We start from the raw sequence: 25,590 nt of genomic DNA, 5'->3' as shown, positions 1-25,590 counted from the left end.
CATTGCTTCGCCCTGACAAATTAATTAGGAACTCTGACAATGTTAACAGGAAGATCTTCACACGTAACCCTCCCTATGTGTTTAATTTTCAAGACTTATTTTTTGTTACCAGAGAACATTAGATTGTTGATGTGAGGTAGGATGTTCTGTGCTAGACGGTTGGTTCTGTGTGCTACAAGATATTTTCAGATCTTTTGGTAGCTTGTCTTCCCCTTTCTCTCTTCCTTCTTTCTTCCTCCCTCCTTCCTTTTCTGTGATCCAACAGTCACTGTTTCCCACTGAGAAATCTGGGATACTAAAAAATAAAAGTCATTAAGAGACGAGTGGCTTGTTGATCACATCACAGACAATCACCTTTCATTATCTCATGGGCAAGAGTTAAATGAGAAATTTATATAGCTGTAAAAGGTAAAGCAGGTTCAACGAGAAATAATGCCATAGATCACAGGAATGGTACCTTGCTGGAAATAAGACTTATTGAAATAAAGTGATAAATAAAAAGATGCTCTGGTTTGAAAGAAGCGATCTAGCTGCTGATGCTTTTCTGCTTCTCATGCTCTAGACACGTCATCAATCTCCCTGCTTAGATGCAGTGCAGCCAGGTGTTCAGAATCACAGGGGACCAAAAACTGTTAGTCCTTAGTGAATGGGGGAAATAAAAAAGTTCGATCAGATGGGGCTTAAGTATATATAAAAAAATACAGCCTTACTGAACTTAATTTTCCCCCTTTCCTTCCTCTTCTCCCCAGGAATAATTCTGCTACAGGGCTAAGTTCACGGCCGTGAATTGTTGACCTCATCCCAACATCAGAACCTCAGATGTTATTCTAATTTATTTGCAAGCTGGCTTTATGTGGAAATAAACTTGAACCGAGGGTCTGTTTGGAAATTCACTGTGAATTCACTGTTCAAATCAAGAAAACCTGCTGAAATCCCCAGAGCCTTCCCCCATGGGCCCTGATGGTAGACTCCAAAAGGTGCAGCCTCAGGTGGTCCCCCTTTTGCAGCAAGAATAAACTTTGGGTTATTGATCGCAATACCATCCTTGGAGAAAATGGTATGCGAGGGAAAACGCTCAGCCTCTTGCCCTTGCTTCTTCCTCTTGACTGCCAAGTTCTACTGGATCCTCACAATGATGCAAAGAACTCACAGCCAGGAGTATGCCCATTCCATCCGGGTGGATGGGGACATCATTTTGGGAGGTCTCTTTCCTGTTCATGCAAAGGGAGAGAGAGGGGTGCCTTGTGGGGAGCTGAAGAAGGAAAAGGGGATCCACAGACTAGAGGCCATGCTTTATGCCATCGACCAGATTAACAAGGACCCCGATCTCCTCTCCAATATCACCCTGGGTGTCCGGATCCTTGACACGTGCTCCAGGGACACCTATGCTTTGGAGCAGTCGCTAACCTTCGTGCAGGCATTGATAGAGAAAGATGCATCCGATGTGAAGTGTGCTAATGGCGATCCGCCCATATTTACTAAGCCTGACAAGATTTCTGGTGTCATAGGTGCTGCAGCAAGCTCCGTGTCCATCATGGTGGCTAACATTTTAAGGCTTTTTAAGGTAGGTACAAACATTACCCTTTTAACCAGTGTGAAAGAATCGGGGATCTTTGTGCCTCCAAATGTGGGTTTAAAGAAGAAAGTGAAAAAGAAGATGCCAATAGACCCTGTATACATCACTGGGTTCCTCAAAGGGGATATTCTATGCTGGGGTTTCTACCCTGTATCACCTTAGTTTTTTTAGTTGTAATTAAATGGATTAATCCTGAATATGTTTTCCCAAAGATAATGTTGGTAGTTCTGTGATGTGTTTGGCCTTTGCTGTCTTGGGATAACTTCCCCAGAGAGGCTCACTTTAAGTCAAAACAAGCATCTTTGGAGAATCATAAACCATTAGCACATTTATCATACAGAACACTTCCTTTCTACTTGAGGTACCTGTGAGATAATTTACTTGGTGAAACTTCTTCAAGGTGGGATGCTCTGTTATGACAAGAATTCCTGTGTGAAGAAACTATTTATTATTAATGTGTAGATGGTAGTGACACTCTAGAAGGTAAGATGGCCATAAAGTTGTCAGGATTATTATAACTTGAACAGAGCAGAACCTCATTAATTCAGAATACTGTGATACAGACTGGAAATAATTACATATAATTCTTGTTGAGTTAATAGTTCAAATTTAGTAGGAAGCAATCAAGACATTTTGATTTAGGTTTGATGATCTATTATCTGTACACTTTCTTTATAATATTGACTAAAATTGCCAATATAAAATAATATATGTGAAAACACTTTGAAAGTAAAAAGTATCATAAAAAGAAAGTTATTGTAACTCACCGTTTTTATTAACTTTCTCATCTTATTTATTAATATCCATTATGTAGTCTTTTGAAATAGACATGATTTTTAAATTGAAGATACTTTTCACTCTGATTTCTTACTCATTGGGATTTGACTTTTCCAACTGAACCTGAATTAATGAGGCTTTATTTTATATTCTAAAACACTATTCCTATGCATATTAGACTTAAAGTTGGACTGATGACAGAGTGATAAAAATGAACAAAGTGATGGAGAAGTTCACAAAAAAGAATGAAAAATATTAAGTCAAAGGCTTTCTGGTTTGGGAAGCTACCTTGGGGGCCAGTCTAGTTTGTTCTGTGTTTCCTATTGGAATCCTCTCTGTAACATTCCCCAGGAGGCTCCACAGCCTCTGTACGAATCTCCTTCATTCAGGGATGAGACTGCTAAGAGGCATTTTAATGGCTGTTTACAGATTGATGACATTGCCTCAAAGGAGGAGGCCTCTCTGTGTTTCATAGAAGCCTTGTGTTTAAGGCATTCAGAAGGGGGACAAAAAGGCCCCAGGGAGCACGGGAGACACTTTAGCAAGACATCAGAAGAATCTCCTGGCAGTGAGAGGACTTGAAATGAGAACTGGCAGCCAACGGTCTCTGATTCTCCATCTCTGGAAGCCTTGGAGGGAAGCTGGGCAGTTGTAACAGTGCCCCTAGGGATGACTGTCTCCTTACCCAGAAGCAAGACACAGAACCAGTACTCCTCGAGGGTCCTTCCATCTACAGGATCTAGGGTTCTTCTCAGGACTTCTGATCTGGACCTCATGGCTAGAGTTCAGACCAGCTATTTCCCAGCCCTTCTTTCTCCCACTCAACCTCCTTCCTCATGTGACCCTCACTATTAGAGAAGAGGGAAACCTTCATGATGATTTTCTCCTTTCTGGGGTCTTCCCTGTGTATATTCATCTCTGTTCCTGTTACCCCACAGTTATTTCTATACATCGTGTTTTTCTGTGGTATGGATAGCATTTAAAAGCACACAAGAATTTGAAGAGTGGGTGAGAGATACAAGGTGCTAACCTGAGATATTCAATGCTCATTTATGGGTTTTGTTTTTGGTCACAGAATGAACTTACCTATAAGACAATGATACTAATAATTCTATAATAGGCTGTTGGGTTTCTTTAGTGAGAAAATGCAGGTGAAACATGCTGCCAGTACCTGGTTGTGCCCTTTTCCCTCTAGACTGTTGAAGTAATTTTCAAGCCATCTGAAGGCAAGAAGGGAGCTTTCGTTTTTATAAAACTGGACCAGTCTTGTCCCTGCTTGTTTCTTCCCTCATCAGACAATTCTTTTGCTTTTTTCGGATACTCATAGAGGACTTCTATCTGATGGAGTGAATTACTCTTGGTCCTTTGAACACAGTCATTGTTCCAGGGCAACTCCAGAGAGACCCTGGCCTGCACACCTAAGGGTGCCCTGGCTACCTTTTGATGGACATGTAGGGAGGACGTCACTTTTAGCCAGAAGAGGGCTGACAGATGACATTGCCACCATCAGCACACTGGCGCAGAGAAACATTTAACGCATGTCTTAACCACATTGCTAGATTTGAGAAACTGAGCTCATTCAAAACTCAATCAGCAACAGGAGGTATGTAGATGCTCCTGCCATCTTCCCACAGAAGCACAAGAATGCAAATCAAATAATTCCAACTTATCATTGTGTTGCTTCCGTTTACTTGCATGATTTATGTGCAACCTTCAGCTTGCACTTCACAGTGACTGTAATTAGGAGATAATGACGGCTGTTCCTGGGAAAGAAAGTGGCCCTCTTTCATGTGGATGACGTCTGCTCACACCCGTATGCTAGGACTGACTTGAAATATTATAATAGTTATCAAAGGAATGGTTAACAAATGATTGCATTCGGGATTGAGATGTAGTTCCATTTTGGAAAATATTAATTTTTCTTAAGGCAGTGCTATGATGAGATGAACGATGAATGAAAGTAGGTTTTAGGAGTGAACCTTAGGGCAGCCTGTAGTCCCTGCAGGATAGCATATGGCCCATAGAATCCAAAAGGATGCACAGAAATCCGCGTGTCGAACTTATCTCCTCTTTGTTCTTAGGGAAGCAGTGTTAGTCTGTCATTGCTTCTCTTATCAAAACTCTGAGGCACAGGAGAAAAATAAGCTCCTTCACTTAGAGGAGAGCTCGGCAGGGAGTCGGAGCACGGAGTTACTGGAAGGAGATGTCCACATGTCACTAAAGCAACCCCGGAGGAGGGGTCCACATGTCACTAAAGCACCCCCGGAGGAGGGATCCTCAGTCCCAGTCCAAGGGCAGGTACAGCCTGTGTCACTTTTCTCTTCACCTCCAAGGGAGCTTCTCAAGCTGCAGGGCCTGTGAGTCAGTGGAATGTCTTGCTCTCCTCTGGGGACTGTTTGCAGCAACAGGAGTGGATGTGACCCAACAGCCCTCAGAAACGTTGGGAGCAGAGCTGAGCTTGAAAGCCACTGAATCAGATTTTAATGCTTTGAACTTGATAGAAGCATTGACATGCACGCATGCACACACACACACACACACACACACACACACACACACACACACAGAGAGAGAGAGAGAGAGAGAGAGAGAGAGAGAGAGAGAGAGAGAGAGAGAGAGAGAGAGAGAGAGAGAGAGTTCAGGAAGAGTGGTTGTGGTTGTCTAGGCGACCTCTATAGCAAGTTAATGGCTTTAGATAACAGCGGTATCTTGGATAATGTGTAATTGTGAAGTAGCAGAGCGCCTGGGATTCCGAACCTTAGAAAACTCACTGAAGATGGGGATTTATTTATTTATTTATTTATTTATTTATTTATTTATTTGGTTTTTCGAGAAAGGGTTTCTCTGTGGCTTTGGAGCCTGTCCTGGAACTAGCTCTTGTAGACCAGGCTGGTCTCGAACTCACAGAGATCCGCCTGCCTCTGCCTCCCGAGTGCTGGGATTAAAGGCGTGCACCACCACCGCCCGGCGAAGATGGGGATTTAAAAAGAGCGTTAGAATCAGGTGTCTTTTGGAAACTTTAAGTGAGATGCCCAGAGATTAAATTTGTTTATGTTTATTAAAAAGCTCACATAGTTTTCCTTCTCTAGCGTGTTTCCCACCTTCCTCTTTGGACGGGAAGAAGTCAGTTTCTCAAAAACACTAAATGTTTGTCTTATCTCAATTAAAGATTGAGTTTAGGTTAAAGGTGACGTTTGACGCTGGAGTAACTCACAGTAATGTCCACAAAGACACATGGGTCACAAAAGGACAATATTTCTCTCTCTCCTGTTTGGTTACTTGACTTTACCTCGATTGCTAATTTTCCCTTCTTGAAGAATAGACCTTAGATAGCCTGGCGTGTGTCCCTTCCACTGTGATCAAACGAAATATCAGTGGAAATCATTTGAGTGACAGCTAGCTGATTCTCCATGTGGATTTGTACATGGGCTAGCTGATTCCCAATGTGGATTTATGTGTGGGCTAACGGATTCATCCCTGTAGTTTTATACACGGGCTAGCAGATTCCTCCATGTGGATTTGTGTGTGGGCTAGCTGATCCCCCCATGTGGATTTGTGGTAGTTATAAATGCCCAAAACTGATCTTCATTTAAGTCAATGAATTACAGAAATTTCTCTCCTTCTCCTGCAAGTCTTTGTCTATAATATTTATGAAGGCATTTTTTCCCAAGAGACTCAATTGTACCAAGTACTAAAGCCATGTGTCTTTTGAGTTATTTATTGCACACAATGGGTTTTATTAACTGTAAAGAATTAAAGGCAAATCTGCCATGTTTAGGCTCATCTAGTTAGGATGGATGGGTAAGTGAGCATATGAAATAAACTCTGCAAGCGGTAACATTTCATGTAAACCCTCTTTGGTAACAAATAAATGACGGGAAGAGGAAAGTGAGACTCCTTCACTCAGGCCTTTAGTTCTGAAGCATCTATGCACCCCTGCTTTAGAGGAGTCAGATGGGCACCCTCTTACCAGGGCACTAGCAGTGGTGTCAGGTGAGAAAGGGCACTTCAGATATGCAGCGGGAGACATCTACATCACACGCAGACTTGTTAATGTCTCCCTCCCCAAGCCCTCTCAAAGTTATGGTCCCCTGCACCCCAGGACAAAGGCCTACCTCTGCTATGCAAAACCATCCTGCCTTGCTTACCAGAGAGGCAGCCTATTCTACCTACCTCTTCTTGGCATCGATCCTACCCCATTGTAGCTGTTTGTCTGTCTGTAACCCCCACGAGACAACACCTAGCAGGCAGGATCCATTTCTTTGTCCTTGGTGATTTCATTTCTAGCCCCAGCCTCACCCTGTGTAGGAGCCCAATAAATATGTGAAGGAATGGATGAACGGCGGAACCAACCGCACTTTCTACGTACTTACTTATCCCAATGCCAAATACTGGAAATAATAATCAGTCAGATAGGAAAATCAAATCAAATTTTACTGCCCATGTAACGCTTAGGAAAAGAAACAGAAGGAGTAAGGGGAGAAAAGAAAGCAAGCAGTGCACTTTGGGAGTTCCTGTTCTCACGTACTTCCTCTTGCTCCTGCACAGCCACACCTTCTTTAGGCAGATGTTTAAAATGGAAAATTAAACAAGTACTATATATATATATACATGAGCATATGATCATTTTGGAAGGCTCAAGCAACAAATAATAGTCTGGAATGGAAAGAGTCCACTACCTGGCACACCTATTAATAAGATGACACATGCAGACATAATTTTATTTATAGATATGCCTTATGACTTTCTTTTTTTACTTACTATATGCAGGAGAGACTTCTATATTGGTTAACGCAGGTATGTCTCAGTAATTCTTAAGTCTTCAAGTCCGAGTTACCTGCGTAGATGATGCTCAAATTCTTACCTGATACCAAAGAAATTGGAACAACCCCTACTTTCCCATATATTAGAATATTTCCAGGTGATTCTGTGTTGGTCTGGGATTGGGAAATTACAAGACTTTCCCCCTTCATTTTAGTGACTGGTGGGTTTTAATTATGGATAGACCATAATTTATTTTTACAAAGCTCTAATAGGGAAGTAATCAGAGAAGTGTTTCTTTTTATTTCATTTGAAAAACTGTTGTAATACTGTTAAAGGCCTCACCCAAACCCTGTTAGCTCTAGTGGGAAGTTTTGCATCATAGAACCCTTTCTTGGACCAACACATAGGCTGCATTATGAATAACCAAACCCATCGCTCCATAGGCTGCGTTACATGATTCAGGCGCTGTCACAGACCGAGGCTTTTCTCAACACGAAGTAACTTAGAACCAGTGTCCTAGTCTTGTGCCCGGGCTAAGAAAGGGACATAATGTTTCCTGTTGTGTTGAACAGATTTTTAAGCTTGGTGAATTTAAATCTTTCTTTCTTTCCTCTTCCGAATCCCCAAATAGCCTGAAATCCTACAGTGAATACGGAAGACATCTTAAAAGCTTACTTAGTGATTAATGCCTATCTTTCAGGCTCTTTGCGCAGTGAGGAGGTTTTAAAAGTTGTGAGAATCCTTTCTAAGAGAATGGCTTGTGATTGGATGAAATACTACTTTTTGTTGTTGTTTAAATAGTGGTCTACAAACCTTTCTGGAAAAAGTTATAGTAGAGATAAATAAATAAATAAATCTGCATAAGGAAAACGCTTTTCTACTCATTTTCCCTAAGGATAGCAATTAAAATAAAATAAAAGAGTTTATTTTAAGGGCTTTCTTTTTTTCATTATTATTATTATTTTTTAGTCTATTTTGGATTTACAGAAAAGCTAAAGATTGCTGTGATTTTATTTGGTTTTCAGCACAGGTGCCTTTCATAGATTTGGTTTTTATTTAATTTACTTTTTATTAACAACTAAAGGCTACCTCTTCCTAAGGAAGCTTAACCTCTGGAGGCAGTGTGTGGTTCCGGTTCAGTGGCTCTCCAGCTCAGTTTGTATCAACATCACCCCGGGGCCTTGCTGAAACAGATTGCTGAGCCCACCTTCAGAGTTTCTTATTCAGTAGATCCAGGAATGGTCTGAAAACTGGCATTTCTAAAGCTTCCCAAGTGTTGCTGATGTTGCTGTTTCGCAGCCCCTGCTTTGAGAACCAACGCTCCACATAAATTGCTTGCTGGCTGACTTAGCAAGTAAAGGATGCAAAACAGAAATGAGGTTTAGCCACGTTCTGACTGACAGCAGCCTTTTGTCTTTTGACTCATACCTGGTTAATCTTCTGTTCTTAGGGGTCGCAACCACAGCGGCTGTTGTAGGGATCTCGGTTTAATTGTGTGCCCCTTTGGATGTTGTGTTCTTTCCTAAATAATACATAGCTCAGAAAGTCACAATCAGTGTCCTGGTCACTAAAACATGATCTCAAAAGCAGGGCCATCCATATTAACATTTTTCACTCGCGAGACCGCAAGGAAAACTGATTTTAAAAACGTAGACTGTAAGATACACATTAACTGGGAGTTGAGAACAGTAAGAAGTGAAGAGGCTATGATTTGTCTCAGCTCCCAGCAATTTGTCTTTAGAAACCATGACAGCTACCTCCTGATTTCCATTATGCAGCTGGATTGCAAATAACACTCTACAGCAGTCTTAATCAATAGAGGGTCACCAGAAGCTCTTCTTCTCCCACACTGGGGAAAGGGCCTATTTATCCACTTAATTGATATAACACATAATCTGGCCAAAGAAGGAAACATCTCTCTCTCTCTCTCTCTCTCTCTCTCTCTCTCTCTCTCTCTCTCTCTCTCTTGCTGTAATGGGGGACTTTCCTAAGCATTCTTAAAAATATAAGCAGATGTAGCAAACACATGGTAAGATGAAGGGGTCTGAGCATAGCTTTGCCCACAGACACCTTGATCTGTATCCAGAATGAGACCAATTGCTGCAGTTTTCCTGCATTAGATCCAGAAAACCAGTAGGCATATGTGTTCAGTGATGGCCATTTGTGTTCTCAAGTCTCTTCAAGGTTCCTGCTAAGCACGTGGAGCTGATTTCCCTGATACACTAGCCTATTGGCTGGTCAAAGCTTTGGTGAAGACATTTCTTTCTCCCCATCTCCCACCTCACAGTACCACATGAGGCTCTTTGGGTTATGTGCATGGTAACACTCTTACGCTAGCAGCTCCCTCCTATTTCTCCTCATCTGGATTGAGGGGAAAAATCTAATTTTGATTAATGTTTGCATTACTTTCTACTTTTTAAATCTAAATATTTACGTGTGGCAATTCCATTTATTAGCATCCTCAGAATGCTTGTGCTTATGTTGCTTATGGCACAAATGGCACATCCTGTTGGTGCAGATTTCTCATTGTTTTCTAATGTATAGATATGATCATTATTCTTATAACAAGATGTCTATTGAAAGGGTAGAATATTGTAATAATTCTTCTAGTGATACTCATATTCTTTTGAATAAAACAAATGAATATGAATTTTATGAAACAGGTCAGGCTCTACAGTCAGACTTGCTCGGTTCAAAATCCGATATAATGTTTATTAGCTGTGTGATCATAGACAAGAGGATTAATCTCTTCACACATAGCTTGTGTATGTAGAAAAAGATGGCAGGAACCCCACTTCTTCTGAAGGTTTGTAATGAACGCTAGCTAACAAGACAAACTGCAGAGGTCAAAGCTAAGAGCTGATCTCCCGTGAGCACCGTAAATATTTGTTGTGATAAAACTACCACTCTTAGATGTTTTGATTTGTACCCCTCAACCATTTATACTAACACTATCATGTGAGAATGGTAGACTAACATAAAATCACTGGTCAAGAAATAAAAAAAACCCATAATTTGGTCAACTCAATTTTGGGATATGGCTTGGCTATCCTATGGTCCAGCTTTTTATGGGATCTCATTGGCTCCCTATCCAGCCAGGTAAGTTAAGAAAATAGCATATTGAAGTCCATGTGGTAGGCCCCAAGAATCACTTAATTAAATAATAGCATTCCAAGGGAATGATTAGGTGACCCAAAGATAAACTTTTCTTAATTTTAATAGCATTTATGTTCTTGAAAAAATTTTACCTTAGGATCGAGTTTTAAAAAATTTTTTTGGCTGGCCTAGACCTTCTTAGAACCCCAGAACTTCTGGTGGAATTGTGGGTAAGGAGGAATAGCTGACTAACTCTTGGAATGGATGGTAGCAGTAAGTTCCTTTTGGATGTGATGTAGATAGAAGTTTCTGTCCTGCCTGGTCCCTCAGCCATTCAATCCCAAAGAAACACACAGAGGCTTATATTAGTTCTAAACTGTTTGACATATTAGCTCAGGTTTATTATTAACAAACTCTTACAACTTAAATTAACCCATAATTCTTGTCTCTGTTTAGCCATGTGGCATTCTTATCTTGCTTCCTCTATGTCTGGGTGGCGACTACAGACTGAGCCTTTCCTCTTCCCAGAATTCTTCTAGATTGGTTTCCCCACCTATATTTCCTGCTTGGCTACAGGCCAATCAACTTGTTATTAAGCCAATGCAATTGCCAAATCTTCACAGGATACAAGAGCATTATCCTACAGATATGTGAATTTTTTTTAATTTTAATTTTAATCTTTTTCTGTATTTAGTGTGTTGATTCAAAGATTCAAATAGTAGGCTCACACTAGACAATGACTGTTATTCTTTGCTGAGGAAAGAACTCTTTTCTCCCAGAGATGTTCTGTTTAATACTCATTCCTGTCACTGGGTACAAGTGTCATAGATGGCAGCACTGAAAAAAATCCAGAGGCACTCGCTCTAGAAGTCATATTCCTCCCAGGACAGTCAGAAGAAGACTGGAATTCAGTATATTAAATTTCAATTCATGTCACTATCTTCTTCTATTTAAATGGGAATAACTAAGTTAAACATTTATTATATTCTGCTAAGTTGTCATTTTGGTGAACTATGGATAATTTAGTCCATTGGAAAAGAATTTCATAGAGAAGGAGAATGTGTTTATTCACTGCAGACTTACCTGGGCTGATGAGAGTGGACTCATGTAAGACAGAATGTTATGATAGGCCTGGTCAGATAATGGTAAGGAGTTATTGGTGTAAGTGAAAATTTCCATTCCACAAAGGGAAGTAGAATTGAGTGAAGAGATGTGAGCATTTTATCCATTCATTGTCCTTCTTTCTCTTAATTGGCAAAACAGGCAATCGGTATTCATTCAGAAGCATGCGTCCTAAAGATGAATCCATCATGTTTGACATCGATTTATACAGTTTGTAGGGAGTACACCAAACTAAGCTATCCTGCTACTTAAAATGCTGCTGAAGAGACCTCATTAACATGTAAAGTAACAATGATCTCTATGAGATGATTTAGTAAAGGCTACATCACTGGACGACCTTTTGGGTTCAGAAGAAAGTTTGACTTCATCTGAGGAAGTCCAAGCCATTAGGAAAGTTGTTTTACTTAGGGTGGACTGCTCAATAGAATAGTACAGACCCAGGCATCTTAAGTATTCTCCTCTTAATGATCGTTTGTTGTCTGAGATGTTTTTATGCAACCATAGGAACATAAATACATAAAATAGCTATATACATCAAACATATACTGTTTATTTTTATTTATTTATTTCTCTTTGGTTTTTGAGATAGGGTTTCTCTGTGTAACAGCCCTGGCTGTCCTGGAACTCACTCTGTAGATCAGGCTGGCCTTGAACCCAGAGATCCGTCTGTCTCTGCTTCCCAAGTGCTAGGATTAAAGGCATGAGCCACCACTGCCCGGACAACATCTACTGTTAATATTCATTAAGAAATTTATTTTAAAATAATTCTCCGCCATATGCAGTTTGGCATGCAGTTTGGCATCTTTTAGATGAGGACAAATGTACAGAGTGGGGAGGTGGATGTGTTTGCTTATCTTACATAAATATTTAAGTCTTAGGTGAATATTTAATACTACAGAGCATCTTCAGTGCTTTTGGAGTTGATCGATATTTTGTAGCTCTTGATAATGAGCAGTAAGATTCACAGAATATTTACATATTTAAATATTTAACACACAAAGGTATGTTTACAGTCACCTCAGAAATTGTTTGAAAATATGGCCTAATCCCAAACCAAAATGCATTCAATTATTTTTCAGCTTAAACTGAAGTCAACTACTGAAACAATAGTTGGGTATGTATGTGTGTAGTGTACTCATGTGTATTTGCACATGAGATCATGTGCCTGAGAGCAATGCTGAATATCTTTCTTTATTGCTCTCTACCTTAATGTTTGATATAGGGCCTTTTATTGAATATCGAAATAGACATCAAACCTCTGGGATCCTCTTTTCTCTACTCCCTGTCCCTTTCCCAACAGCAGGTGTTGCAGGCATATGCTTCCACATATAACATTTTAAAATTCATTAAAAACATTGTTACACAATAAGTTTTGGTCATATTCTTTCCCCTCCCACAGCTCCTCCCAAATGTCCTCCTCCTTATCATGTTCATGTTCTCTCTCTTAAAAAACAAAATGAAACCAACACAAAACAAAACAAACACAAAAAGTACATATCTCCAAAAAATGAAAAAGAAAAAAGAACAAAAACCAAAAAATATTGCTCCTGTTTTGTGTTAGCCAACTATTCCTAAGCATGCAGCCTGATTTGGGATGTGGTTGTTATATTCAGGGTCACTCCATTTCCCCACAGCTTTCAATTGTAAATAACTTCTTGCTGAGGGGTGGGACTTTGTGCCAACTTCCCGTTTTCATGCTGCAAAGCCAACATTATATGTAGGTGCTGGGATGTAAACTGAGTTCTTCGTGTTTGCATGATAAGTACTTTTCTGTTACCTCTACCTCTTCAGTCTCTCCAGCAGCCATTAAGAAAAATAAAAAAGACGCCAAAGGCCAAAACTTACAAACATTCTTACACAGTGCATACAATACAAAGATATATTAATATGTACTTATTGCTCAAGAATGACAGCAGGAACACATTAAACCCCATCGTTCATAATTTCCAAGAGCAGATAACGGTGTGTGCAGTAAAGACAGTGTGGTTTACAGCACACACAGTCTAGAATCTGACCTGAGGTGTCTGAGGCTGAACTGTGGTAAGGGAGCTGATGGCATGGGCCGTGCCAAGTGCACAGTATGTGTTCGAAACCAAGGTTGCCATGAAAGCTGCATTGGAACCAGGTGAGTGCTTACGGAAACACCTTGGGCTTTGTTACATTTGATTCGGAATTAGGTTTCGATGCCTGCGTGCTTAGAAATGCTTAACTGTGGCCACATTTTCACAACCTCCACATTCAGGTATTTGATCCCGTGTAGGGTTGTGACCCAGAGCTTAAGGAGCTATGCCCTAGTGTGGACAGTGTACACAGTGCTTATTTCTTAAAGAGGGATGTTTGAGACCAGAGTACTGCTGCGGGGTTCTTGGCAAAGTTCTCTTGGCAGGTTTATAGATCATTACCCTCTTGTTTTGTTGTAACAGGAGGGCAGGATGAGTGAGAAAGAGGTGGGCGGAGAGGAGAGAAGACCAAAACAGCAATAAAATCTCTCAAATCAAAACTCTCACCCTTCTTTCCTTTAAAAAAATATAATATTTTATTAATTCTTTGAGGATTTTGTAAATATTGTTTTGATCATATCTACCCTATACTCCCTCTGAACTCTTCCCACACCCACCCCTTCTTCCTACCCTTAAACTTTACACCCCGTCCCCCAAAGATGTATCTCAAAGCAGATGCTCTGGGCCTTTGACCCTTGTCGTCTTTGCCCTGTTTCTTCAAATGGCACCAATCCAGTTGTGAGGGCTCCACCGTCATGACCTAACATCTTCCAAAGGCCCCACCTCTCGCTCACGTTGCATTGAGGGTTGGAATTTCCAACTATGAATTTGAGAGCACACATCATTCAATTCATAGCACAAGGCTTTGTACAATGGTGTGGAAATGGGTGGGGCTTAGTTGAGTAGGTAGGAGTGTGTAAAGTTAGCGGCCAGAGAGAAGAAACGACCTTCCAAGCCTGAGATACCCATAAACCTTTGGCCTGATGTCAGCTCATGCTAACCTATAAGGACGTAGAAGAAAGAGGAAACGGAAATGTCTTTTCCTCTTCAGGCCATCTCTCCGCTATGACAAAGCCTCAAAGATTAAGAGTCTCCAAGAAAGATTAAAGATGAAGCAGTTGGGAGTGTTCTACCTCTTCCATTGAGCATAGAACTGGAAGTTCCAGTTAAAATCCAAGCCAGTGGGCAGGGAGCACCCAGAGGGCAGAAGTTGCCCCTCAGGAGGCAAGGTGGTGAACTGCCCTTGGGTTTAGGGAGCTGCTGACCTTTGCTGTCTGGAAACTTATATAACCTAAAATCAAAACTTTCTCTATTTTCATTTTCCCTTTGGCTATCCTTACTGTTTGGACTATTTTCATTAATCACAGATACAGAGATAATGGCTCAAAGAGAAGCTGAACACCGTCAGTGAGTTGATTTTTCTCATGCCTGTCTCATAAGAGAGCCAGCCCGCAGGGCTCACTGCTTTTCCTTCCTCCCTCCTCCTGCAGACTCATCATATCTGCACTGTCTCTACTGGTCAGGTGGTGATGGTCTCAGTCAGGGAAAGTTTGGGGGAACAGGCAATGTTTTCATTGGAAAGCGTTTAAGGTATTTGGAAATAAGGCATATGTAATTCTTTTTTTTTTGTTAATGTTGCAGATTTTGCTTTGTAATTTCCACTTTTCAAACCTCCCCTATTGAAATGGAAGGTGTTCTGTTGTCTTAGAAACCACAGGGATGGAATTTTAAATTCTTTGAGTTTTCCCTCTTTTGCCCGAGGAAAGAAGATACTGTAAATTTGATTTTTTTTTTTAAAAAATTGCCTGCCTTTATTTCATTGATATTCATGCAGCTGAAGCATCTAGTGAGTTTGGCTGGTGTATAAATTAATATTTACAGGTAAAACCTTGCTGAAAATAAAATAGATTAAGTGGAGAATATTTTTCCCATAGCTTCCTTCTCCAAAGAAAATGAAATAACTCTGCACCATGCTTCTGCCGTGTGCTCCATCTGTCAGCTGCATGCGGATCTGAGCCTGCACCATCTCAGGAGTGTTCGGGGCTGGGGACTTCACGTGCAGCAGGGTGGTGCATGAGCTGATGTCCATGGGGAGACCTGGGAGTAAGGGATTTAGACATACTTTAAATATTTCTCTGAAAACCTGTATCATTGAATTCTAATTACAATTACATTTCAGCCCCTGCTGATCAATGTTATACGTAGCACGCAACAACTTTTTAAAAATTATTAATCAAGGATTCTAAAATACATACTATAGGATGAATAAATATTATTTTAGCATATTTAAAAATTTCATGATGCTTAAACTAAGTATTAATATTTTAGTTCACTAAAATAGTATGAGTCTAGGTTAGGATGGAAAAATAAATATAAGGTCTATAAATAATAAGTACAACATGCATGATGGGAATTACCCCTGCAAGATCTATGCCCACATAGAGACTGGTTCTCAGGAGGGTACACAGTTTTTTTTTTTTGCATTGTGCTTTGTTTCAGATACCTTAGAATTAAGTTCAGCCAGAGTTGTGCAGGTTTTAAATATGAATCAGGCCCAGTATTGTCTGTGGGCATTTGAATACAGTGCACAGTGACATCTTGGTATTTTAAAGATGCTTTAAGAAGCTTGACACATAATAGAGATATAAAAAAAAGTGATTGTGTTCCTCAGTTTCCAAGTACTTGGAGTCATAAAATCTTGTTATTGTAACATTAGAAGAAACATTAATGTTTTCCTTTGTAACCTGGCACACAAATTAAAACATTCTTTGGGACCAGGTGTGGTGGCACATACCTGTGAGCCCAGCGTTTGAAAGACAGAACAGCACAACAGAACAAACAATGACTAAGCTAGTCTATGAAGACCCTCCACAGGGTAGACTAGTCTCTCTGGGGTCAAGTGTAACTCCATCCAACCCTGTGTTCTGATGACCTCTCTATCCCTGAGCATCCCTACAGCTACCCGAGGGCCCCTCCTCTTCCTGAACCCTGAGTTCTCCAGCATCTCTGCTGCCTTATCTGCTTCTGAGACCAGCAGCACAAGCATTAATGCTTATTGTCAGCTTCCTAGAAGCCAGGCATGATGCTAAACACTTGATATACATAATCACATGACATACCCCATCACAGCTGTCAGAGAAGCATGGCTTCTGGATGAGGGAAAGACGTTCGTCAAAGGTCATATGGCCACTCCATATAAAACTTGGGTCTGATGGACCCATGCATCCTAAACTATTGCTTTATATCACCTTTCTATGGTATATTTTCAGATTTCCTGGTGGTTTCCTTTATTTGACTATGCTCCCGCTGTTACTTTAATCCAATTTCTGGGTTAAATCCATTTCTCCTTGCCATTTTCCGAAGGCTTGCCTTTGAGCAGAGACGTTAAACCCTCCAGATGGGAAGTGTCAACTCTGCAAGCCTTACACTCTCAGTCTGTAGGTGGCTGGAATGGTAGGCGGGCCGTTCAGCATACGCACAGTGGACAGTGGCCTTCATACGAGGATGGAAACTTACTGCTTGTGACCCTGTGTGCCTGCCTTCCTGCTGGGTTGGTCACATGGCTCTCAGGAAATGTTGGGAGATTTGTTAGCAACACTAAGGAGGCGCTTTCCATCGTCCAGATGTTTTCTGAGGGCATCGGACAGGGAGAGTTTTATTATTGTAGATGATCAGAGCTGTCTGTGCAGCAGGAAGCATTCTATGGAAGCGCTCGTCCATGCAAAATTCCTTTCTGAAGTTGATAGCCGGATGTAGTGAAATTACTTGACCTTCAGGAAAACACTGAAAGCATCAAAATAAATACATGTGTTTGCGCCTACTCCTTTCCCAAACTACACTGTTCCCTGTGACTGCATTTCCTGAACATATGGAATCAAGTTCCAGATCAAATGGAGTGACGGTAAAGTGAGACTATTCATGGGAAGGTCTTCCATTTGCTTCTTATTTCAGTGGTGTCTAGACTTAAGTATCAGGGCTCATCTGCTGGGACAGGGAGTGCATGACATTCACAGTGTCTGAAAAACAAACCATATTCACATTCGTGAGGAAAGGCCAGAGTTCAGTCCCCATTCTTGTACCTTGGCAGAAGGGGAGACTAGAGTTCTTTCAGCCTCTTTGTTTGGGGAGTAAACTTGGCTAGCAGCCCCACCTGCTCACAGTCATCCCATCCCAGGAGCTCCCGCTCGGTGCCTCTGCTGCTGCATGTCCCATTGTCGCGTCCTCTGTTAACCCATCTTGATCCTCTATTCCAAGGCCTTTTGAAACCACAGTGTGTTTGGTTATGCCTTTACTTTGAAAACACTCTCGATCTCTTTTAGAGTTCCATTAGATAAAAACACCTTTTTATACCTTTTGTTTCCATGGTAATGGATTCCAGGACTGCTTTAGAAAAACCACTGGCTTCATGGGCCCGTGGGAAGGCAGCACATTACGGATTAATACAGTAAATACCAAACTACCTGTACAAGGAGAACAAGGTTGATAGGAGTGCTTAGAAGACCCGCGGGGCCATGAAGTTGTGCGTGTGCACATGCGTGCGCGCTCCTCTCTCTCTCTCTCTCTCTCTCTCTCTCTCTCTCTCTCTCTCTCTCTCTCTCTCTCTCTCTCTCTCTCTCTCTCTCTCTCTCCATATGTGTTTGCATTCATTTTAGAAACAGCAACCAGTGAAAGTTGGAAACAGAGCCCTACACTGCAAGCAAATAGCTGTGAACCTGAGCATCCTGAGCATCAAATTTAGTGTTCAAATAGTCAGCTCAAGGCAGAAGGAGCAACATTAACTTGAGACGTTAGTTTCAAGTTTAATAATATATAAGAAGCCCTGGAAGCTCCCTTTCTGAATTTTGTACAACCTTCTTTCATTTTTACAAGTACCATTCCTGTTTCTAAGAATTTAAATGTGGAAAGAGAAGCTTTCTCTAGCTGTTTGCCTTTTGCTGGAAGAAAGATTATTTCCCTAAACCCAAAGTTGTCTTTCTGATAGTGTCTTCAAACATATCCTTTAAGAATCCGGGGACACAGATCAGAGTGCAACAGAAGATTCTGTTGGAACAGAATTTAAACACTAAAGCAGAGTTCCCTAGGAAAAAAGAACGACTATCGCAAAAACATTCTAGGCTACCGAGAATAGGAGGACATGTTCAGACATTTGCTCCTCCCACTCACCCCTTTATTTTGTCACCCCTGATTTTGTCTCCTTCAGACTTGTTTTTTGTTGGATCCTGGATCAGGGCAAGGTGGAGAAGTGGAGAGAAGTGGAAACCAGATGGGAGGGAAAAGGACTGGAGGTTGGAAGGAAGAGGGCAAGAGCATGCTAACTGAGATGTGCTTACTTGGAAAGAGGCAATGAATCAAAGCCCCATTTTTGCTAATGTAGATTTTAATATTTTAAATTGCCAGCACCATTATTAATAATATTAAGATGCTTTTATGTTGAAATGACTAAAGATACTTTCAGAATAAAGAATGACATTGGAAATGTAAATACCCTTCCCTAAGATTGCTTTTTTAAAAACTATTTTGCATTTATTTACCCCACATTCTGCACTCAATGTGTGTGCACTCATCTGTGCAGGTTCATGGGGGGACCAAAGAACCACTTGTAGGAGGTGCTCTCATCCCACTTTGTGGGTTCTGGGGATCAAACTCAAGAAATCATACTTGGCAGCAAGCACCTTTATCTGCTGAGCATCTCTCTGGCCCTGCCTTTTCTTTTTATGCCTTAAGCGTAAAAATGATCAACAACCATAATGCAATGTTTTCATAAGTGTTTTTCTAGAAGACTCACATAGAGGGGCCAGAAACACAAGGCTGGCACACTATATAAAATGATTTATTGTAAGACTTGGGGAAACCCTACCTTCCTGGAAAGATTCAGTACTACTGTCCCTAATAAAATTAAAAGGAAGGCCATTCGTTTCAATGCTCAGTATTCATTTTCATCCTCATCTTCTTTAGTTTTAAAGTACCTGCTAGAATTTCCTCTGCTATAGTGATTTCACCAAATTTCCGCTATAGCGGAATTTGAACCTGTCACCACAGTATACGGGACGGACATCTCTTAAAATAGTTGTTTCTTCTTGCTCCACCCACACGAGACCTTTTCTCCCTAGCTCTGTTTCCTTATTAGCATGGGTCACACACCAAGAAGGACTTCAGGATTCTGTAACCAGGATGTAAATAAAGCTCCTCCCCTCAGAGAGAGCATCCTCCAAGTAGAAGATTAGTTAAGACTCAAGTCCTGGCAAGAAGTCCTTTGGGTGTGATGGCAGGTCAGCTGATAACCTTTGAGAAGCACTCTTTGGGGACATCATACAAATTTTATCAACTACCATTGCACCCAGAACAGAACTCGGAGGTGGAGACTGCTGGGATCTTCCCCTGTTGCACTTCAGGTGTACCCTCAGAGAAGCACCGGGGCTATGCTTCCCAAGAAGGTTCAGTCTGTGGTCGAGTGGCCCTAGAAGAAGGGGGATGTCTCTACCCTCTTCGTCATCTATTTTGCCTCTGCTTTTTTTCCCTCTAGGTGATTTGAGCTTTTTATAGAATCCATTTTGAGTTACTTATAATGTTTTAGAGTGTATCCCTTTATATAGCTTTTTACACACACACATAAATAATTTATCATGGTCTACCGGTGGTGCCATTTTGTTAGTTCCAACCAAGTATAGAAACTTAACTCTTACCACCTGTTCTCTTTTGTAATTTGCTTGTACTAAATATTTCCTTGGTGTACTCTGAGAAGCATGTGAGGTGGCGGTATGCCTTCTGTTTTAATCATTAACTAAATTTAGAAAACTCAAGAGAAGCAAATTCTATCATATTTACCCATATTTTTTATTCTTTTTCCTTCCTTTCTTCCTTCCTTCCTTCCTTCCTTCCTTCCTTCCTTCCTTCCTTCCTTTTCCCCCTCCTTCCTTCCCTTCATTCCTGATGTCTCTACTTGCTTTTCTTTTCCTTTTCACTCAGAGAACTCTTTAGCCACTCTTTTAGGGACATGTCTGTTAAGGAGAACTTGCCTTCATTCTCCCTCATCTGCGGATGGCATCCTTGAGGAATATTTTCTCTGGATATAGGTCTGATTGACAGGTCTATTCTTTCAGCGTTTGAAAAACATCACACCGCTTCCTTTGAGCCTCCTTGACTCCTTTTGAGAATTTTTTTGCTATGGGATTTTTTTCTTTCTATAAGTGACATGCAGTTTCTCTCTGGCTTGTTTCTTCACCGTTGCTGTGCCCATAATGTGTCTTGATGTGAAGTTCTTCTGACTTCTCTGTCAGTGTTTAGTCAGACCCTCTTCTCTGCTTTTTGCCAACTTTGGAAAGATTTTAGCCATTATACCTTTAGCTACTTCAGCTGTACATTTATTTTTCTAGTCCTTGTGGGAGTCAGCTGACTGAAATTTTAGTTCTTTTGTCCTACAGGTCTTTGAAGTGCTATTAATTTTCCCCTAGTGTGATTAATCATTATCATTTAGCCTAGACCATTTTTCATTCTATCTTGGCAACTGTGGACTTTTTTTCTCTGCTTTACTCATTCTTTTGTGGACTCCATCTAGTAAGTTCCAAAATTTTTGCTTGGTTCTCCTATATTCATTTTCTTTGCTGAATTCCTATTGCTTTCTTAGCTGTCTGAAGATGTCCTCTCTGCTGTTACTCTTTGAAGCCAATGACGCTCTGGTAGAAGGGTCTTGTTAGCCCTTCCCCTTTGACTTCACTGACACCACCTGGACTGTGGACCGCTTCCCCACTGCAGAGTCCTTTCTCTCCTCTACACCCTGACACTACCTCAGAGAAGCGTTGTTCTCAGCAGAGGTAAAAGTCCAGCCTCCCCTCTTAGCTGTCTCTGAAAGAACTGTGTAGTGGGGGTGTTGCTCACCTCTGTACAGTCTAGGCTTCCCACTGTACCTCTTGTGTGTTTCTCTCTCTGTCCCCCCCACCCCTCTCTCTCTGTAAGTGACTGCAGTTCTTCCGTGGTATTTGACTTTAGAAGAGGGAGTTTATTATCTAAATGTTTCCTATTTCAAAGGGTCTATTCTGATTGTTTTCCAGTTCTTTGGATAAACCAAACAGGCTTTTTGGTTTCATTGTTTTTGATCTAAGCCTCTTGGCATGTCCAGGTTGCTGGCCTCTTTAGGATGAATGAGGACATGCATGGGGGTCATCGTTAAGGTTCCTCTTGCTGTGATGAGGCACCATGGCCATGGACAATTGGGGAGGAAAGGAGTTATCTCAGCTTATCGTTCTCAGGTCACATTGTCACTGAAGGAAGTCAGGGCAAGAACTCAAGGCAAGAATCAGGAGCAGGAATGGAAGCAGAGGTCATTGAGGAGTGCTGCTTACTGGCTTCATCAGCGTATTTCCTCATGCCATCCAGGACTTGGGACTCAGAGGTGGTACCAGCCCCCTGCATGGGTTGGGCTCTCCCACATTAATCAGGAAAATGCCCCCACAGACTTGCCTACGGGTAATTTGGTGGATGTGTTTTTCTCAGTTAAGGTTTCTTTTCCTAGATAACTCTAACATGTGTCATACTGACAAGAAACCTAACCAGGATAACGGGAAAACAGCAACAGCAGTAGCACTCAGAAGAGATACAGAGAAAGGAGAAAACCCAAGAACTTCAGTACTCTATCATTCTCTGGGTCCAGAGGTCATTAACCTGCGTAACTTACATGTCCTCCTCTCAGCATCAGTGCTGGATATGATGTTCAGACATTAATCAGACCCATGAGATCGGTAGGGAGGAGCACACCTCTTCTAACATCTGCCAAAGCCTCTTTGCATCTTTGCCCGTTTACACACTAGTTGTCCCCTATATTGCTCCCCCTTTCAAGGTCAAAGGATTTTATGTGCTTTCAAGAGCACCCAGTTACTCTAAGTTAGGAATCTTAGCTCGGAATGGGAATAGCTGCGGCGAAGAAGCATTTCTTGCACTAGAGTAGCAGCAGCGAAGAAGTGGTGCATTCGCATGCTTTGTCGTTAGACAATCCCAGGTTCATGCTCTATTTTGACTGTGTGTTTGTATTTAATCTTCATCAAGGCATTCAGCTGTCGGTTCCATCTTTTCCCAGGTGATGACTCAGGAGTGGCATACTTCTTGTGCCTGGCACATATTAAGTTCTATAAAAATACGACTGCTATAATGCAGATTATAAATTTCCCATATATGTTGTTAATAATCTCATCTCTGCTTGGAGAGAAAACAGTCCTAACTATTTTTTAGGATGCTGTTTTATACAAATGAGGTATCAATAGACAGGAATTCCCGGGAACCAGCTCCCCATTCTATATTCTGACTCCAGAGAAGAGCGCCAGTTAGAACAAGGAGCAAGAACAGTGATTTCCCTGAGCAATGATGTGACATTACCTTGATGGAAGCCATAGATTTATTAAAGAGGTTTTGTAGTATAAGAAGCTAGTTATAGGATGCTTGGGAGATGTATCTATGTTCCTCAAGAAACACTGAAAAGTAAGTATTTTAGAGAATATTCTTGTATTGGTAAACTCAGTTGGACTGGCTTCAGATTTGAGAATATTTTGAGGTCCTCACTACAGGTCAGATGAGAGTGGAGGGGTCAAGAAACAGGACATTAGTACTTTTTTCCTTGAGGAAGAGTAGACTTCTAAGCTGGAAGGGAGATTAGTTATTCCTGACTGGGATTCTACATACATAATCATGGAGGTCATTTGGTCACTCTGGGCTTGAACCAATGTGCCAGCTTGGAACACTCATGGAGAACCTTGTTAGGTCAAGCCCACTAGAAACAAAGCTGAAGAGAGGGGAACTTATGTAAGTTATTGGTTAAAGAGTGTTCTCAGGAGAAGGGATGTAGTCTTAGGCATTCTAGCCTCAGCATGACCCTGTGGGATATACCGGAGTATTAATTACATTGGAGTCTACCTTGCATTGAGACAAGGATGTAGGCATTTTTTATCTTTGCATCCTAAGCTACAGACAGTCTAGTATTAAGTTAGGGAACCTTCCTAAGTACCCTTGGGCAGTGAGATTTTGTAATTCAAGGGCAATTCTCTTGATAAGGTGTGAGGGTAGCCACAGGATTCTGGTTAGGTGGAAGAGAGATATCTGAAATGCAGGTAGGGCTCAATTCTACAGGCTTCATCGTGGTCATGTGAAAATCAGTAGTTTGTGTAATGGGAGACCTGGCTTGTAGTCCTGAATTGCTGTGTGACCTTGAGAAAGTCTTTGAACCCCTGGCTTACAGGAGAAAAAGATGAGCATAGATAGATGCTTAAAGCCTCTTTGATTCACTCTGCTCAGTTAATTTAGCAAGACCAGGGCTTCCTGGCCTATGAACCATGTAGATCACTAAGAAGACCACAGAAGGTGGGTGTAAAGCTGTTGCTATGTGGCTTGCAGTCCAGGCAGACAACTTGTGGGGTGTGGAGGTAAGGAGTTTTAGTAGCTTGGTGTCTTAGTTAGGATTTCTATCACTATGAAGAGACACCATGACCACAGCAACTCTTGTAAAGGAATACATTTAATTGGGGCTGGTTTATGGTTGAAGAGGTGTAGTCCATTATTTGCAGGCAGACATGGTGCTGGAGAAGGAACTGAGAGTTCTACATCTTGATCTGCATGAAACAGAAGTGGACTGAGACGCTGGGTGTGGCTTGAGCATAGGAGACCTCAAAGCCCACCTCCACAGTGACACACTTCCTCCAGCAAGGCCACACCTATTCCATAAAGCCATTCCCTATGGAGGCCATTTTCTTTCAAACCAACACACTTGGTGATTGAGGAATACCCAGGAAGTTCACATCAAAATCTGAATCTTGGAAGTGGATTCTAGGAGGAAGTCTTCCTTTTCCCTTTCTGTGTATTACACTAGAACTCTGCTCTGCCCAGTCATTTAATAAAATATTTTCAGTATCTGAACTACAGTTTCTGGATTCTGTTACTTTTCTCTTTGATTTTTATTTTATTCATCTAAAAGAGATCTTTCTTTTTACAAATTGATTGCATTACTAGTAGTATTTTGCAATCATTTTTTGATTCATTAGTGCAGTTTGTACCCTATTAGAGTGAGGCAGGTTTTTTTTTTCATATTTTTATGTACCTTTGTGCTGAGACTCATGTGTTCCAAGGAATAGTGGCAGCAGGTGAGACTCAGTAGATGGATTAATACCAAAACAATATCAGACCTGGGACTCTCTGAGGACATTTGCCATATCAAGGGTAGGAGTTAGTAATGATAATATGTCATTGTTAGCCAACACAGATGGTTGATGGTTCACCATTACTCTTCCTGAAACAGTGGCACAGATTCACTGCTAGAATCTGAGACCCGTTGGTGTTTCATGAACTTAGAGGTTAACACCAATCAAACTAGACTCCTGGAGAGATTCTCCCTTTCATGCAAGGCTTAGACTTACAGAACAATCACCATTCTCAAACTTCAGCTCCTCTGTGTGTATCCTTTCAGGCCAGAGATTTTTGAGGAGTTGAACCTTAAGGCCAAATCAACAGGCTTTGTAGTAACCTGTGGAAAAATATTGAGCAGACTTTTTTTCTAGGAGTGGTTGGTTACCTTTCATCAGAAGCCAAGTTTTCCTTGCTCGAAAAAAGATGTTTCTAAGGAGTTTTCAAGCTTCGTTAATTTATTAATAAATGACTGAGTTTTTATGAGACCTTTTTTGGGAAGGTTTTACAGGTTTTAGAATATTTGAAAGGAAAAATTCCAGTCTGGTGCAACCAATGGGAAGTCCTATCAAGCAGGAAGCTGCTTTTCTGTGTGGCTCTTGCTTAAGTTTGGGTGAGTCCTACTGAGACTGGGTGTTGCTCAATGCATAGAACTTTCACAAAGAAAACCAGCCAGTGTGGTTGTCAGATCTGTAGTCTGAGAGAGCTTAGAGTTTATATGCCTGTCACTCATTCCCACCTCAGCCCCTGTCCCTACATCCCCTTCCCTGCCTCCTGGGTGGACGCTTTGGGATGAGTCCAGATGCTTCTCTGCATGAAAGGATTTCAGTAAGGCTAGGGTGACAATGCCACTTTTTTTTTGCTTGCTCTCCTTTGTGCCTCCCCCCACATCCTTGAATTATCTATGGTTGTAAATAGTGACTTGTTTAAAATTTTATGTTCAACTCTAAAAATAGTTTTATTTGGAGAGAAAAATTAACAATTTTAGTACATCCTTAAGATTTAGCAGAAATATGACTTTATAGAGTATTTTTTTTTGTCAGAGAGGCAAAAAGTGCTTTGCCCTGTCTCTGTTTCAATCTTGAGCTCTCAGCT

The 25,590-nt window shown here is 41.2% G+C and overlaps 1 protein-coding gene across 1 annotated transcript in view; it reads left to right on the top strand.

Annotated features, from left to right (window-relative positions):
• Positions 1-1,054: 1,054 nt before the first annotated feature.
• Positions 1,055-25,590, top strand: part of Grm8 (glutamate metabotropic receptor 8) — an 817,026-nt gene continuing 792,490 nt past the window's right edge. The window contains exon 1 of the mRNA XM_038318951.1: positions 1,055-1,564. Coding sequence (XP_038174879.1) covers positions 1,055-1,564 — 510 coding nt within the window. The remainder of the gene's footprint in view (positions 1,565-25,590) is intronic.

This window comes from Arvicola amphibius, chromosome 2 (genome assembly GCF_903992535.2).
Source record: "Arvicola amphibius chromosome 2, mArvAmp1.2, whole genome shotgun sequence".
Classification (NCBI taxonomy): Eukaryota; Metazoa; Chordata; class Mammalia; order Rodentia; family Cricetidae; genus Arvicola; species Arvicola amphibius.
This window is presented reverse-complemented; position numbering and strand designations above follow the sequence as displayed.